Raw genomic sequence first — 17902 nt, forward strand, 5'->3', positions numbered from 1 at the left:
ATCTGATAGTCCTCCTTGAAAAAAAGAATTCAAAAATTCAAGGCATCTGTCTTTGACTTGTAACTTCATCCAATGCCTCAGCATTGACATACATAGTAAATTATCACCTATACGAAGGTGATGTTTTCTCTCATGTTTGTCCGTCTGTCTGTTTGGGGCAGAATTTGTAGAAATGTTCAGGAGATGCAGGTTATGATCCAAGAAAGAGAATATGTGGTCTCTGAGTGGTTTAATTTAAAATATGTGTCTTCCCCATTAAGTTTCGACTCTCAATCTTTCAGTCAAATCAATTATAATCCCTCCTCTTTTCTGTTCTCTGCTTCTAATCAGCTCCTGATTAACACTTGGCAAACCATGTGAGTAGGCAATCAATGCCGCTAAAGTGAGAAGGCAGACAACTAGCAGACTTGAGGCTAAAAGAGTGATACTTCATCAACCTTATTCAAGGTCAAAGTAAGATCAAGTCTTTTAGATGAAATGTTAGACAAAAACACACAAGGCGGGGAAGTGGATAGCACTGTTGCCTTACAGCAAGAAGGTCACTGACTCAAATCCTGGTGTAACCAAAGGCCTTTCTTTGGAGTTTGCAAGTGAGTCCCTGTGTAAGTGTGGTTTTCTGACTTCCTCCCACAGACTAAAAACATGCAGAGGTTAATCAAAAAGACCAACTTCAACATCCAAATTAAAAGAAACAGCAAAATTATGTGAGTGTCAAAACTGTGTTATGATGAGATGCTGCAGTAAGGCAGGAATTGGCCCAAAAATCTTGCTTTTCAGACATTTGTTGACACTTAAGATGAAAAGGAATAGAGTGCGCCAATTGCTAATCATATCACAATTGTGGTATCTGTGGAAATAATCAAAATCGTAATGTTTTTTTTTTGCAGCTCTAGTTGACTTATGGCGTGTTTCCACCGGCTCTGCACATTGAAATTGCGTTTCCACTAGCATTTTTTAGTACCTGCTCTAGCGAGGTTCCAAGCAAGCTGAGGCGATACTATGTGTGACGTCATCAGACTGCCGGCCACTGATTGGCCAGAGTGCCGTCACAGGAAGAGACGTCCGACACAAGAATCAAACTGAACAGTGCCAAACTGTGGATCAGTTAAAAAGACTTAACAATCCTAAAAATGTGGTTTAATCTCCAAAAATTACCAAGGAAATGTCTAAAATCTCAATAATTAACAGCCCATATTGAGTAGGTACTATTTTGTAGTGGAAAACCAACCTAAACTGTGCCGTGCCGAGGTGAGCTGGGACCGTAGGTGGAACAGGGGCAATAGTCTCAGGTCTATGGTTGGACACTGGAGTGGAGGTCATGTAAAATGTAACAGCAGCATCAGTGGCAGAAGCAGCAGCAGAGGACAGCATAGCTTTCAGGGACAAAGTGAACCGTCCTGAGTTCTGTATAATTTCAGGCTCATTAGTTGTTTATATTCTGATCCATCACCCAGTGCCATTAGGGAGACATGCTACTGGTCCCCACGTTTATTCTGGAGCGTGAAAATGACCCCAACATTTAAATCAATGTCATCGTTCCCTTATTCTACAGACTAATGAGTTATGCACGGGGACACACAACATTAAAAACTCCAAGAAACCTTAAATCCACAACAATTAGTGCTGTGTAAGATATTAAGTGTGTTCCTGCTAAATGTTGATTTGATATTTGGCTTCTCCCAGTTTGCTATGTGAAGTTATATGATACATTCCTTTGTCCCGTTTGAAAGCGTCCTCACTAAACATACACATGATGTAAATGTTTGAATTTAAACTTGACAAACATCTCAAAAACTGAAGCAGTTGGTCTCAGTTTGATTCTTTGGTCTGACTGGGTTGTGAGTGACAGATGGGAAATCCCCCCATAATGACAGAAAAATGCTCTCTGAGCTGAATTATTTATGGTGAAGAGAAATAAAAAAAGGGGAAGGTTTAAAGGCTAAGGCTGCAGCCATGCCATGTTTTGTATTAGTGTCAACAAAACACATAGGGAACAAAACCCACTGGTAAGATACATGGCTTAACTGTTCCTTCATTATTATAAACATGGACAGTGTAGTTTTATTTGAATAAATCCCACATGTAGCTCTGGTAAATACTCACTCATGTATCTGATGTGCATTAATCAGTTTATATATGTGTACATAATACATATATGTGTGTGCATACTTATTTATATTTCTTGCAATGATCAGAAGGCGTTTATAGACAGAAATAGAATGTATCCAGATATCCACAATCTTATATCTTATCTTATTTGTAAACCGCAATTCCTAAATGTACCAATGGTAAACTGTGAATCCTTTGTTTTTACATGACTGTCATTTTCTCATTCAATAATTAAATGTCTTCAAGGATTCTTGTATTGTGTGTCTTTTGCACTTGAACAGGAGGGAATAAGCTGCTCAAATGTGCCAAAGGTAATTTACATAATGGTTAAATGGATTTAGAAAAACTTTGTGACAAGACAAAAACGTTTTATCTTTATTGTTTTTACAAACCAAATTACGATTCCAGCCTTTGGAAGTCAAACTTCCGGCTTACTATTAGCACGTAGCTGTTCAGTCAAGACAGATTAATTTATATAGAAAAGTCTCTTCAGTATAATGGAGTCATGTTATCCTTACATTGCTCTGTCCAAACATCCACTTCCATCAGTGATTGGGTTCAGTTTCTCTTTGTGTGATGAGCGAATGTTTCACTCTTTATTCAAATGGTATTTCAAAGCAGTGTTGACATTTCCCAGTTTGTTTACAGCTCACCTCCTGTATTCTTTCATGATATTGGGCTCTTGCCTGATTACAATTCAAATCACTACATAATTACCATACTTCCAGTTTCTCTATAATCTGCAGCTGCCCAACTGCACATTCCATTGTCATATACATATCATTCAGGATTTCACGACAAAATGTCTTGTCAGTTTACCTCATCATCTCAATTTGCCATCGCCCTGATGTGGACGTGTTTGAGTGATTTAATTAGCCAGGGTGTTTATCTAATTCTGTTTCTCCAGTCTACACGAAATGACAGTTTTCCAAGGCTTTCAAATCATTCAGACAGTCAGAAGAGGAGCATTTTTTTTAATATTGTGATGAGTTAAAATGTTTTGGCAGCAGATGCTAGAACAGTATTGACGTGTTAAACTTATCACCCTCGAAATGGGATGTCAGAGGGTCGTATGTCTGCACTAATAGATATGCTCTGTTTTACTAAAATGAGTCATTGCACTTTACCTGCATTTGAAGAAGGAAGTTCATACTTTTCACTTCTAACTTGGTAACAGTATTTTATAGATTTGGGAGGAAGAAGGCGAGAGGACAGAATTTAAAAGGCACTTATAGTAATTTGATGGATTTATTTGAAGATTATTATCTTAATAATATGCAGTATGGTTCAGCTTTACTGCTACTGATGTATATATATTATATATTATTAATAAATAAACCATTTTGTTAACTACATAATAGACAAGATATTTTAAAATGTGCCCTTATCACCTCTGCTAACATTGAGGAGATGAGATTATTATTAACTGTCTATGTTTGCATACAGTGAGGTTTGCCACATTCATTACTCATCCACATTTATTACGTATCTAAATAGATAAAAGGCAGATTAATAAGCTTTATTGCCTTTACGTCACCAAACTCTGATAAAAGAAGACATTGTTTTAGACAGTGGAAACACAATAATGGAGTGTTCAGTAGATTAAATTATTATGGGATTTTAGCCAGGTGACCTTCATCAGTAGAAGGAGTTCACAAGGTTTTCATTAAAGTGAAAAATAACAAAAAATAATTTTGTTTTGACAATTTACACAAATGATTACCCATGGAGTATTTTTGTATGAATTACTAATACTAAGTAAAGTCATTAAAGATGATTCAGATTTGTCATTGTTCATGTTTTTAATGATCACTTGAATGAGATTCACGGCGACCACACGTGGTGTAGATGTTGTAATTGTCGTGATTCATCTTTAAGTGCTCTGTACCCTTGAGGTTAGTGGATGAGGTGTTTCGGGGGATCCAAACCGGCCGTAGATCTTCACAATTTCGTTTTTACGGCAGCATTACCTCACCTTGACACGTCACGCAAGCAGATAGCAAATCACCTCGGCAGCTGCCCCATGACAGGCACCTTGTTCACCTGTCGACTGCTGAGCTGCAGAGCAAATACCTCATGCTTTGACCTCTTGTCTAACATCCTGTAGAGGCTCCAATGATCCTGGCAGGATATAGTACACACTTAAACTAATGTTGGTGAGTGCAGCGTTACATGCAGTAATAATGTGTGGAGTAAAACTGTGATAAAGTCACCAACACGCTGAAGAATTTTGTTTATGTATATGCACAGATTATCTGTATATTTTCCCAATCATTTCAAAACATATTAGCTTGCATTAGACGAGTTTACAAGGACATATAAGCTGAAGTATGCAATACAAGAATTTTATTTATTTATATTTTATTTCCAGGGCTAAAACCATGATATACTTGAAGTTTTTTTTTTTTTCTTTTAACTGTGTAGCTGAATAAACATTTCCTTATTTCCCGTTTAGCAGCTTTTTAATTGCTGTTCTGTAGCTTTTCATTTAATGATAGCGTTCAAGGGAGTTTTCCCATTTCTCGTGTTAAAATTTTAATTCTGTGTCTGAGCACTTTAAAGGCAGTATCAAAACATTTAAATGTGAGAATCAAAAGTGAAAGTGTTTTATTTCTTTCAGATTTAAATGTATGACTAGACACCATTTTCACACTCACAGAATACCCAGATTCTTTGTATGTAAAAGTCATCCTTCTTATGAAATCACGACAGAAAAACATGTGATGGAGCACCACAGACTGAGGACAGAGCGGTTACAGAATATCTCAAAACAGGTTTTTGTTTTTTTTTCCTTTAATTTCAATCCATCTGTGTCAAAATGAAACTTTTTGCCAGGACCTTTATGGCAATCTGTATTTGAAGCCAGAGATTCCAGCAGTCGTGAAAGTCTTGCAGTGTATCACTGCTGGTGTCACAGAGTGTTTGCGGTCCATAGATACTGTATATCTGTTTGACTGATGTGCCTTCAGCTGCTCACACTGCTCAGGATGAGCTGAATCTGTGTCTGAGCTTCCACAGTGGATATGAATAAAACTAATACAAAGAGGATGAGATTTATTTTATCTGATGTAATTTAATGATCCTAATGTAAAAAATGCTCTACATGAGTATTCACAAATACACCGCTTTTCAGCAAGTGATCTGGTTTTGGATCGTTAATATAATTTGCAGGTTGCCTAACAGCTTTATATGCACCTCGGGGGAAATTTATCAAGATGCTTTACAGCAGGTATCTCCAGTCATTTCTATCACTTGTATTGACCGCTTCTGTGTCAGCATTTTCTATTGGCTGGTTTCACTTCATTTTTTCCAAGTAAATGAATCATTCCACTGGCTCCAGTATCCCACAACCCCACACACTTCTACTATAACCAACAATGGCTATACTTACAACAATAATCCTATTTCTGACCACATTTGAAATAAGTAACATATTCTGATTAATAATATTGTTACTTATACAACGATCCATTCATATCCCTGTTTACTCTTGCAGAGCATAGTCCGATGACTATTATTATGTCTACATCACACGGACTGCTGTATAAACTCCAAGGACACTATAATCCACTTCAAATGTATACATCCATCTTCTACCACTTAATCCTCCACTCGAGGGTCGCAGGCAGAGCTGGAGCCAATCCGAGCTGATATAGGGTGAAAGGCAGGGTATGTTGGTCAGTCCATCACAGGGCCAACATATAGAGACAAGCAACCATTCACTTTCACATTCATACGGTTAAGTTAGCGTATCCACACTTAAAGGGGACATATTACGCGAAATCAACTTTTGAATCACTTTAATACTTATATTTGGGACTATGAGTAGGTAAAGTGTGAAAAAAGATGACTCACTCATGTTTTTGTGGTCCTCCTCAGTCTAAGTACAGGAGATAAAACACGCGATGTTGACTTCCGCACTCATTGCTACGTCACAATGAGACATTCCTGGAATTGTTGTCTCGCAGAGCTCCGCTTTGTCCCTAAAAAACGCAAGAGTGCAGGCGAGGGCAATAGTATCCGGAAGAGCGGAAGTCCGGAAAGTGTTCTATTCTTGGCTGCACAGTGCAGCGCAGAGTTCTACACAAACTTCCAGCCTCAGAGGATTTACGTGTCCAGTGGACACATTTTATATATGATGGCAATGTGCCGGCTAGAGTCGGCAAATGATGGCTTTTCCAAATGCTGTTAGCTGCCGGAGCCTCAATGACGCTGACATAGTTTCCTGTGTCTCACCTCTGAGCAAGGTACCTAATCCCCATTTCTCCTCATCGATTGGATTAATTAGTCCCCTGCCATGGGCCCCAGGGCCACATCATGTGTACTAGTGTGCTAGTGTCGTCCCAAGCCTGCATAAACGAGAGTCGCGGCATCTGGCATAAAAATAAGTTTTGTCTGCTGTGGCAACCCCTATAGGGAGAAGCCCATAAGAAAAAAACATTAGCATGTTATTTGACTTGTGGAAGGAAACTGGATTATCTGGAGAGAACTAACATGTACAGAGAGAACATGAAAGCAACTCACAGAAAGGAAAGGCCCAAGAAGGTGACCTTCTTGCTGCGAGGCAACAATGCTAGCCATTGCACCACAGTGTGTCCCAAGATGTTCACATGAGAATTATATAAGAATAGAATACTGCACGTCCTAATCTGATGATCACATATTCCAAGAATGTCTCTATTCTGGTTTTATAAACAGAAAATATTGTTTACATGGAAATATCTTAGTAAGACTCTTGACATAAATTTGTGCAACATTTAATTTTAATGTAACGTGTAATATTTAAACCAATGTCAAATTCATTCAGATAATGCTGATCGGGCCAATTAAGATTTAATTTCTCTGTATCTCTTACTGTAGTAGAGCTCAGTTTAGATATTGTGTCACCCAGCAAAATATATAATTTTTTTTTTTTTACCCAGCAGCATTGCTGCGCGGCACTCTTACTTACTCAGACATTGTGCAAGTAAAGTCGAGACGGCTGCAAACAGGTGGGAGTATGACTGAAAATACAACAAAGCACCCTCGGAAACTTTCCAAAGTGAATTATACTTGATTTAAAAATCTCCTGGTTGACAACACAAATTCTCCCTCAGTCAGGTCTAATATTATCGATTGACAATTGGTTGACAGAGCCTGTTTTCAGATGACGGACACACCATGCAAATGTTTTGTCAATTATCTGTGGTATTGAAGAAGAAGAACAACACAAGTTACGCAGTGCAGCTTTACTCTTCATTTTGCTCCTGAGCTAAACATAGTCACTGTCGTGATATTACACTGTTATTATGGCTAGACTCACCTTTCTTGTGTTAGGAGCCTTCCCGCTCAGCTTGCTCTGCTGGGGTCAGCTGACCTTTTCTGCAGCAGCTTGCACTTGAGGATGGTCATTAGAGGAATATATAAGTCTCACCAAAGCGCTCTCTCTTCCTCTCTTTCTTTGGCTCCTCACCTCCTAGCACATTTTTGCTGCATACAACATGGCCACACACACCTTTTGAGTATTGCATTATTTCATTGCAGGCCTTCAGCCAGCTTGGGACACATCAGTAATAATTTATATTATTTATTCAATGAAAGTAACAAAATCAGTGCATACATTTTGAAATAAATCACACAATTTAAAATAATGCACCATATCAGTATTAATGGTTACAAATTACAAAGTGTTAATAATAATACTATACTTATTTTTCGTTTTCAATTAACTGATTATGTTTAAAAGATAGCATAACATGGAAACTAGGAAGCTGGTACCATTTATGTTTTTGCCTAAAACACAATTTCAAAGGTTAATCAATTATCTAAATAGGTGTATATTGATCTTCCCTGAAACATCCTTATTTGATCAGTTAATAATGTTTGTGTTAGAGCCGTGATTGGTTGCCAAAGGGCCTCCAAGGAGATTAAACTGGCTATGACACTGATACTGCTACGACTATATAAACACACACACACACACACACACACACACACACACACACACACATACACACACACACACACACACACACACACACACACACACACACACACACACACACACACACACACACACACACACACACACACACACACACACACACACACACACAGTACACATCCAACCATAATCACCTGTATCAACTCTTTCATGGCGTGTCAGACGTGGTTTGAGCGCAAAACTCTATCCACACGTTTTACAGGAATATGGCTTCTCGCCTGTGTGAAATCTTTCATGTTGTTTCAAATGCGCTCTGTTTCGGAGACAATGCATTTCAGAGTATGAAATATTTTTTTTCTTACATAGAACAGTTTGGGTGTGAATAGAGTTTGACTGCTATTTTAAGAAGGGGAGTTGGGTGTGGAGTTAGCACCCCCATCCCGGAAAAAACTCACACTACAGAAACAGAAACTGATCCATGGAGAGTGCAGTCACACATTTAAATATAGAATTAAATGAATACGTAAATCATTAAAATATAGAGTTGTGGACAAAACTCCTAAGTCTCCTGCATTGTTCTGCCTGAACGTCCTCAGTAGAGGTCGTGCAATAAGATGTGATGGTTAAAGTTAGGGCAGTGTTTCCTGCTCCAACACACCTGATTCAAATGAATGGGCTGTTATCTGTTTTTGCTGACCATTTCAATCAGGTGTGTTGGAGCACGGCAACATCGAAACATGCAGAGCAGAGTAAGTGTCAGGAGCGAGCGAATACAAAACTGTATGTGGGTAGCCTCATTACAATGGTGTTCAATAATGTGTTTGGGTGTACTTGTATTTGTTATTTCTTTGGGATCTTTTCTGGCATAAACACTGACCTTGTCAGGACCAGTAGTCCACATGGAGACCAAGGGCCAATTCCAATTCCTATCTTAACCCTCAAGCTCAACCCTTAATCTTAACTGGCCCTCAAAACAAAGTGTTGAGGGTTATTTTGTCACTTAGAAATAAATGCAGATACGTCTTCAGACTGTGGGGGGCAGAATAACGCAAAAGCTGCGTCCAGTCTGTCAACTCCAAAAAAGAAGAAGAAGAAGAACACATTTACGTCACAATTATTTACTACGATCCGTTTGTCAGTCAGGTTATTAGGTTGGAAAAAAATAATACTGTAATAACCTATCAGTTCGTTAGGTGATGCTCGTACACAATACCACAACCACGGACATATTCAGCTGACAGTTACCACACACCACAGCTTATTGAAAAGTAAACAATAGCAAAAGATCGCTTGTCCGCACCGGCCGACTATTGACAAAAAAATAAATGTTACGCAACAATGACGTCAGTAATCCATAATATGGGCCTAAACTAAGATAATACAATGGTTTTCATAATTTTTATATCTCTATTAACAAAGAAAATACTTTGTATCGCACTCGTTTCGCTGCTTTCGGCGCCATCTTTGTTCTGTCAAAACACACAATGCATTCTGGGTAGCCCTTGCTCCCAAAGGTGGTCTCGGAAAATCTCAATATCGAGGGCGATACAGCCCTTAAACTTGCCCCTCAACTTAATTTTTCTGAGAATCGGGACAGCACTTGCACTAGCGGGAGCGTGCATTTTTTGAAATTGAGGATTAAGATTGAGGATTAAACAAGGAATTGGAATTCACCCTAAACCCTGGTCCTAATGAGACAGGACCTTATTTCTGAGTGAATTGTTGAAATGCTGTTAGGTGTGTGTGTGTGCGCTTGAAAGATATGATAAAAGAGCTATCTTGTTAACAGTGTGACTGTGTCGACTAAGGATGGCTTCAGGCTGCCGCATTAATAACTTACTTAACTATTAAACTATGTATACTCAGTGTCATGCTGCAAGTCAACTTGAATTACAATCGTTGCTTCATCCTTTAAGAAAAGGGGAGTTGGGAAAATGGTGGGAAAAAAAACCGAATAGTCTTGACTATAGACAATATGGATGCTGTGAGTTGAGTTCTTCTCCTGATATTAATCAGAAATGTGACTTTTAATTATCATCGCCTGAAGTGTACTGTGTTCTGTAAGGTTTGCATTTATTATTATTCATTACATTTCTATAGCGCTTCTCTATACAAGCAAAACGCGCACAAATGACCCATTATTCATTAACACATCACTGGTGCTGGTAAGCTACATCTGTAGCCACAGCTGCTCTGGTGCAGACTGATGGAAGCGTGGCTGCCAATGTGCGCCAAACGGCCCCTCCGACCACACAAACATATAGAGACAAACATGCATTCATTCATTGCATGTTTTTTTCAAACTGTGCCAGGAACCCAGAGAAAAAACCGACACGCACACACAGGGAGAACATGCAAACTCCAGGTCTTGTTGCTGCAAAGACGAGAGCACTAAACCACCACACCAACCGAGGGCCTTATTTACCTGCATACTGTGAATTGAGATCCTGGATTTGTTCAGTTGATTTTTGTGACCTTGTAGTGTGGTTTATGAGGGTATAAGGCTCATAGTTTTATGGATGTTGTCCCAGTCTGCTTTTGAAAGCATGCCAGGACTTCTGCAGGCTGTTTTTCCCCCTGTTCTGCTATCAAACTAGCATGTGCTATTTGCTAATTAGACATTCTCGTGCAGTTGTCCTCGTTATTCAACGTGTTTTTGTTTTTTTTTACGCTGTTTTATTTATGTTGTAGGAAGATATGAACTGAAATGGCTTTTCAGCACATCTGCGTTGTAACTAATTCAGATGCAGGTATTTTTAAGTTTATATCAACAAACTCCCTGGTTTTAATATATTGCCTATTTAAATTGCAGTGAGCAAACTGAAGTCTCACTCCTGAAAAATAGCAGTCAAACTTATCGGTAAAAATGTGTGAATACAAAGGCAAACACATATATTTTTCTAGTGAGCATATAATTTGCTACTTAACCACATGTCAGAGGTCTGTGCGTCTCATTAGACTTTATAATAAGCAACACGAGTGCAGGAAGCCGATGCAGACACCTCTGAAATAATTATGAGATTAGATTTGCTCTGCAACTTTGCGAGTGCTGTACTCCCAACAAGTCGTGATAGTAGCACAAATGATGCTTATTGTTGCTCGCAGGTTGGTGGTCGTCTATTAATCTGTAACAAGATGATATCTTTTGTCCTCCCAGTGACAATGAAATACCATACAGCAGATTTCAATTGTATTCCACTCTTCTTTGACACTGTTCACTTTGACTCATATGAGCTTCAGTGAAATTAACCTTCAAATATCTTTTCATCATGCTAAGTAACTAAATTAAAAGAATGGTGACTGTTTCAGGTGCATGTATAGACCATCTGTAAACTGTTTGAAGTCACTTCCAGTGGCAGCATGGAGCTTTTATCATGTCTAAAGCAGGTGTAATACACTGCACCACAGAGTGTGACCATGCCTAAAGCATAGGACGGAGTCCTTCAACATGCATCAATTTGATCTGTCTCAGTCACAGTGTCTGGGAGCTTTTGCATAGAAGGGGAGATGCCATCAGTTTGTGCTGCAAATGCAGGACTGATTCTAGGAAGTTACCATGGTGATGGAGGAGGCAAAAAGCAGCAGGCTCTGGTTATCAGGGATAAACTGGTGCACTAAAAACCATGGGATGCTCGAGAAGATAAATGATTGATTGTAGATAATGTGTATATTTTTGCATCTAGTATCTGAGTTAAATATAATATATTCTATATTTAAAGTCATTTATTCATAATTTTTTTTGAAGATAAAAATAGATTGTAATCTAAGGGCTTTGAACTTTTAAACACTAAAATACAGGTCAAGACAAATGCTCTCATATAACTCATACGAGATTTAATGTTACACTATACAGTACAGGCATCATTTTGGCACGCTGCCACTCCACTTGTTCCTGAAATAAGGCATAGTCCTCAGTCGTAGAATAATCAGAATCTCAAAGATGTACCAAACTAGGCATTTCTTTTCCTATTCTAAATAATTTCTTCATCACATGCATAAGAAACAACTCTGCATGATGCGTGTCTTATGTTCATCCATCATTCAAGGTTTGTTTGTGCTCCACGCAGCAGTGGCAAAGAATCAATGTGCATTCATAATGAGGCGTTTTCAAGTCTGGAACACCAGCAAACGGTTTACATCAGAGACCATCTTTGCATTCAGTGATGAAATTACACACAAGTAGGTGATTTTTAAATTGATCCCATTGTTGCTATAATGGCAGCCGAAACAAGACGTGGTACTGGTGGTTCAGCGTCAAGTTGCTTGCATGAGATTTCAAGCATTTCTCAAGTGCTATTTTATCTAATATCACATAAAAGATCACAGGAAAATAACCCGACCTAACCCTGATGTTGAAGCTTACACAACATACTGTAAACACAGTTTAACCCTATAAAAACATACTGTGGTGCAGTTACATTTTCACTTCTAATAATAATGTATATCCTCATGAAAAAACTTGTACTTTTTATCTTATTTTTCATTTTTGTAATGAGTCTAATGTTTGATATTATACTGTACAATGTCACATTACACAGCAGAATAATGCAGAATTCCTGAGTCTTATGCAATTTAAAAAAAATATCAGTGGCATTTTTAGTAATGGCCACCTTTTCTTAAGTGGGTGATTTCCCTTGATGCACCAGCTCTGCAGAATATCTAGTCCTTCCCTGACTCTGTCCTGTCACTAATCGCCTCCTGGGTAGACAAAACTGAATTATTCAGAATATCAACAATCACGCGTACGAAAAGAAAGGCGTGTTGTGACAGAGCAGTGCTGACTGACTGGGATCCAAAAAGGAGCTAAAGTGTAGAAAAGGACTCTGAGATGGGAACACAACACATTAGGTAATCATATAATTAAGCCAGAACAAAGGAGTAAAAACCAGAGCAAAGTAGGCGCAGGTCCATGTGTTATACTCACTAACAGACTTTCAGAGGAAATATCAAAGTACAATGTTGTTTTCCAAAACGTACCAAGGCATTAGTCTACAGTCAGCATTGGCCTTGGCCTAAGTCTTTGGGGATAATGTTCACTTCCCAACACATGAATAATGTAATGCAAAGAGGTTGAGAAATTGCCAGTGATTCATGATGGAGCTTCACACTTTGAGTCCACTTCACCTGATGCTGTTTATATGGTGTGTCTCTGGGGTTTTCACAGTATACTGCACTCAAAATTAAATTACAGCCTCTGCAGATTATTTGAACGATTTGATTATTCAATATCGTCTCTGTCTCATTATGGGACACATGATTTGGCCTGGCAACAATATCAAATATTAAATAAAGGACTTAATATGAAAATGTCGCCTTCTGAAAAAAGTATTGTGTGAAAAAAAAACGTACACATTCTAATTTAATCTACAGTTAAGATGATTGTTATAACTTCATCAGGAATTTCATTGCCAGTAATTTGTTTAGTATGGTGTTTGTTTGTTTGTCATGATGCTGTGATTTAATTTAATTCATTCATTCTAATATTGTTAACTATAACATGTAATTAGAAAACATTTCTAAAGGTTTGGGCTCCTTCATATGTTAAGAATAGAAATGTTACTGTGTAGTGATGATGTGAATAATCACTTAGTCGATCCTTCGTGATGTTTATTAAGATCGTCATCTGTGGCATAAACGCTTATTTAGGGAACTGAAGTTTCCCGAAATCCAGCCAGTATCCATTGATGTTTGTTATTATGTTGTGATAGATGTTTAAAGACAGAAAGAAGGCACAAAAACCAACGCGTCATTGTATGTTTCATTTGTTGTTTTCTTCTTCAACAAATCCAATCCGGCCTGCTATTATTATTTTTTTCCAGGCCTTTTCAATTAATTATTCACAACCTTACCTGGAAATGTGAGGGGATTATAGCACATATCAAAATAAGGATAGCTCAACAACAGCCTCTCTCTTGGCTGACTTCTTCCAAAATAAATGAGATAAGTTTAACAAAGAAAGGACATGTAATGACTCGAGTGTGATTATTTATTTCCTCGGCCGTAGCTCAGACACAGCTCTCCAAAGAGTGCGTCAACAATTCCCAGCATTAAGCCATCTTTTATGCAGAATGTCAGCTGACATGCTCCTTTCTTAACCAGTGAATTAAACTGCTTGAAAAGAACTTCAAAACAATCCCCTGCTGAGGCTTTACAAGTGCCAGGCTCAATCGTAAACGTCAGCAATCTGCATGAATAAATTGGACAGTGTTCTCCGCCGTCACATATTATGCCGCTCAGGCTGTGAAAATCACAGGATACAATACGATGGGACCAATCAAGGTCTCTTACCTCGTCTTGGTAGATGAAGAAAAGCATGATGGACAGAATCTCCAGGAAGAAAATGAGCAGCAGGAGGATGAAGAACTGTGGGAACACAAAGAGAGAGGGTAATTTTTACAAATGTGAAGTCAACATCAAGCGGTATAATTGGCCTGCATCTGTCAGGACTGAATGAGGTGTAGAGAAATATGTGAGTGAACAAGACCAAAAAGTTTAAATGGAAAAGAGCTGGTGAGGTAAGAACGATCGAAGAGCTGCAGACTGTTCAGCCTCGATATTTCAAGTTGACAGGTCAAGACAAGGACAAAGTGGAAAATATGATATATGCAACAGTTCTCCCTCTATAACTTCAATTTCTCAGAGACACATTTAATTCCACTCCATTTAGCCGACTCCTCTCTGGTGGCCAGGGTAAGCTGCCTATTGGATGCATCCATCATGAATGAATTCAGCTAACCTTTTCATATTAACTTAATCCAAATACTGTAAGCAGTGCCATTAAATTCCTTCTATTTGGAATTGTTCTTATTTTCAGTTTGCTTGGTTGTTACTTGAAATGATAAGTCAAAGATATCTTGAAAAATTCACTCAGCACATTAAATTATGCATTTTAAAAGTCCAGTGAGTAAGAATTCATGCCATTGAATTGTGAAAATGCAAAACAAAACAAAGAGAGTGCGAAAAATTGAAAGACTCCTTCACTCCCTCCCCCGTTTACAGAAGCACTTCAGGGAACCATGGTGTCCTTCGCACACCGGAAAGTATGTAAATTATTTTTAAACTCTCTTCATACTTCCAGATCACTCTGTTATTTTCTCCTTCTTCTACGTCAATTCATGCATAGATATTATGTGAGCGGAACAGTTTAACTTCTTTTGTGCAAGCTCCCACTTGAAAACTCAAACACACATACATGCAGAAACATCGCTGGGCAAGATGACAGCCCCCAACAATACAAGACCCTTGCCTGAACTACATATAAAGTGATAAAAACTTAACAGTTTTTATTTTTGTCAAAATGCTGTCATTAAAAAGCAGCACATTGTGGAACAATTTGCCATCATCTGTTTGGGAATGCTCTGGCTTAGGAAGAATAAAAACACATTCTGAAGGAGGACTAACCAGGTCTGTGAACACATCAATCCAACATTTGCAAATAAATAAAAAATGGGCAAAATAAACAGACTATGTGTAACATGGTGCAAAAAAAATTTGCACGACCACACACCAAGATGTTTCACCTGTTCTGATTTGTGTGCCAATTTTGTCAACGATTATTACTCGAAAAATGTGATCCTTTAGAGTTTTTTTCCTCCCAGGAATTCCAACAGTTCATCGCACCACTGTGTGAATGCTTGGGCCCTAATTAGCCAATGGTTACAATCCGTTACTATTTTCTATTACAAGAAATAAATTCCAACATAGGCTGTATAGTCGATCTCGACCAATAGACCCTACTAACTGTTGCTTACTGGACCTTTAACAGACCTCCCAGCATGCATTATGCCTGTTAAAACAACATGATGTGTCTTTCATGCAAAGTTATGTTGTTTCATTCCATAATGATAATAATAATGAATGAAAAAACACGAACTCTCTGAGTCAGGTACAAAATGTCCTCAACTGTCTGTTCTTCTCATTGACTCAAGGACAGACTCTTTATAGTGAGCAGACATAAGACACTTTTTACTTTTCTGCATCCCTGCCTCACTCTACACTCTTAGAAATAAGGGTTCCAAAAGGATCCCTCTACAAGGGCTGAGGTTCTACCTGGAACCATTTGCTTCTGAAAAACCCTTTCCCTGAAGAAAGGGTTTTTCAAGGGTTCTTGGTAACACTAATGGTTCCGGTAAGAACCATTTTGATCCAGAGAACCCTTCAAAACCCCTTTCCTGAATAAGGGGTTTTGAAGGGGTTCTTGGTGGAATCCTCCAAAGGGGTTCTAGGTGGAACATTTATAAAAAGGTTCTACCTAGAACCAACAAGGGTTCTCCTATGAGGACAAGCCGAAGAACCTTGCTTAGAACTTTTATTTCTAAGAGTCTACCTTATTTTTTATCCTCAGTAGTGTACAGGACAACAGTCCTACAGTGAAGAGTGAGCATTTTAACATGTAAATCAATGTAATCAGTTATTGTGAGTACTGTCTGTGCATGCTGACATATGGATTTGGCTCAAAGTGACTGAGTGCAGAGATGCCTTAGCTGCCATCTCAGAGGGTCAACAACACAGATTTTCTTCTCTTGTTTTTGAACTAACATCAAGGCTAAAGGTCCTCTGTGTGTTGCAGGCATTTGCCTGACAGTAGATGTGAGTGCTGCAAGTTCACAAGACTGACATGGAGCAGTCAATGAGCTGTCACTTGCCCCTGGAGTCTTTGGGCAGCACCTGAATTCATGATTCACTGAGCTCAGAGAGAATGAAAAGTATGGTGGCCTCACTGAAAGGTGAGAGACTGTCTGCATTGCACTCTTTCTCTCTCCAGGAGGTGTTCTCAAATATGTCTGAAATCAATTTATATTGTTTTGTCAGATTCTATTGTATGAATGTCATGCTCTGCCTTGTGTGGAAATTCAGGTAACCCCCCGATTTGGCAGTATTCTTAGGATACATTACAGTGAAGAAATATGCTTTACTGTGGATCGAGAAAATTCTGCCTTTTTAGCTGCTGAATATGTTATAAAAAATCTGATAGATGATGTCAAATGAAATGCAGCCAAGAGAAGAAATGTTGTTATTCAACACAAGTCTACGATATTGACCAACAGACTGAAGCAGATTTACACAAAATGTCAATAAGTCAAGGTTGAATCTCTGCTATTTTTTTGGCTTTGGTTTCTTGACCTACTATTGATCCAGAGAGGAGAAAATCTTCCTCCCACAGTGTTAAGAGAGTATAAAAGGTTGGCTGTGCAACTACACTATTTGGAATTTACATAAAGTCTGTGGTAAAGAATTACAGAACAGGATCACATTACCACAGGCACTTAAGACTCTCCTATTGGATTTTTTTTTTTTACTACTTAAAGTTTCGATTCTTCTTTTGTTTCTAGCCACGAGAAACAGATGGGTCATGAATCCGTGCGACGGGAAAGCTACACTCGCTAATTGTCACTTAGCTGAGTTCTAATGGAAATGTGCTAGCAAACAAATACTGCAGACAACAACAACCTTTTTAGTTGTCTAATACACACACTTACAAATCTTTGTAACCAATTAGTAGTTACTAAATTATTGGTTCAGCCAATTTCCTTCCCAACATTTATCAAATTGTCACGTCCCTGCAAATCTGCTAACAATACCTTAAATAGCACTGTGTCGTTTTCCACCTGCAAGAAAATACCATGAGCCAATGCAATTCATTTAAATCTCTTAAACAAAAAATGAGAGTTCAGGATTCCACCAGACAGCTTTATTTGGAGCCAGATGGCAAATCCATTATGCCAATATTCACTTTCTCTTTTTGCTCTAATTAGCCATTTGTCCACAACATTTTCACAATCAATCTCATGAGCACATCACTGGGTATAGTCCAAACATTCAAACTTGACAGTGAAAAGGGACATCGTTTCCTCTTTTTTGGAATGAGAA

At 38.4% G+C, this 17902-nt stretch overlaps 1 protein-coding gene across 1 annotated transcript in view; it reads right to left on the minus strand.

Annotated features, from left to right (window-relative positions):
• tspan4a (tetraspanin 4a) overlaps window positions 1-17902 on the minus strand; it is a gene marked incomplete at both ends in the record, with an annotated part of 111667 nt that overhangs the window by 24059 nt on the left and 69706 nt on the right. Inside the window, one exon of the mRNA XM_083900954.1 lies at window positions 14321-14395. Coding sequence (XP_083757080.1) covers window positions 14321-14395 — 75 coding nt within the window. The remainder of the gene's footprint in view (window positions 1-14320; window positions 14396-17902) is intronic.

Source organism: Microchirus variegatus (genome assembly GCF_963457635.1).
Source record: "Microchirus variegatus genome assembly, chromosome: 14".
Classification (NCBI taxonomy): Eukaryota; Metazoa; Chordata; class Actinopteri; order Pleuronectiformes; family Soleidae; genus Microchirus; species Microchirus variegatus.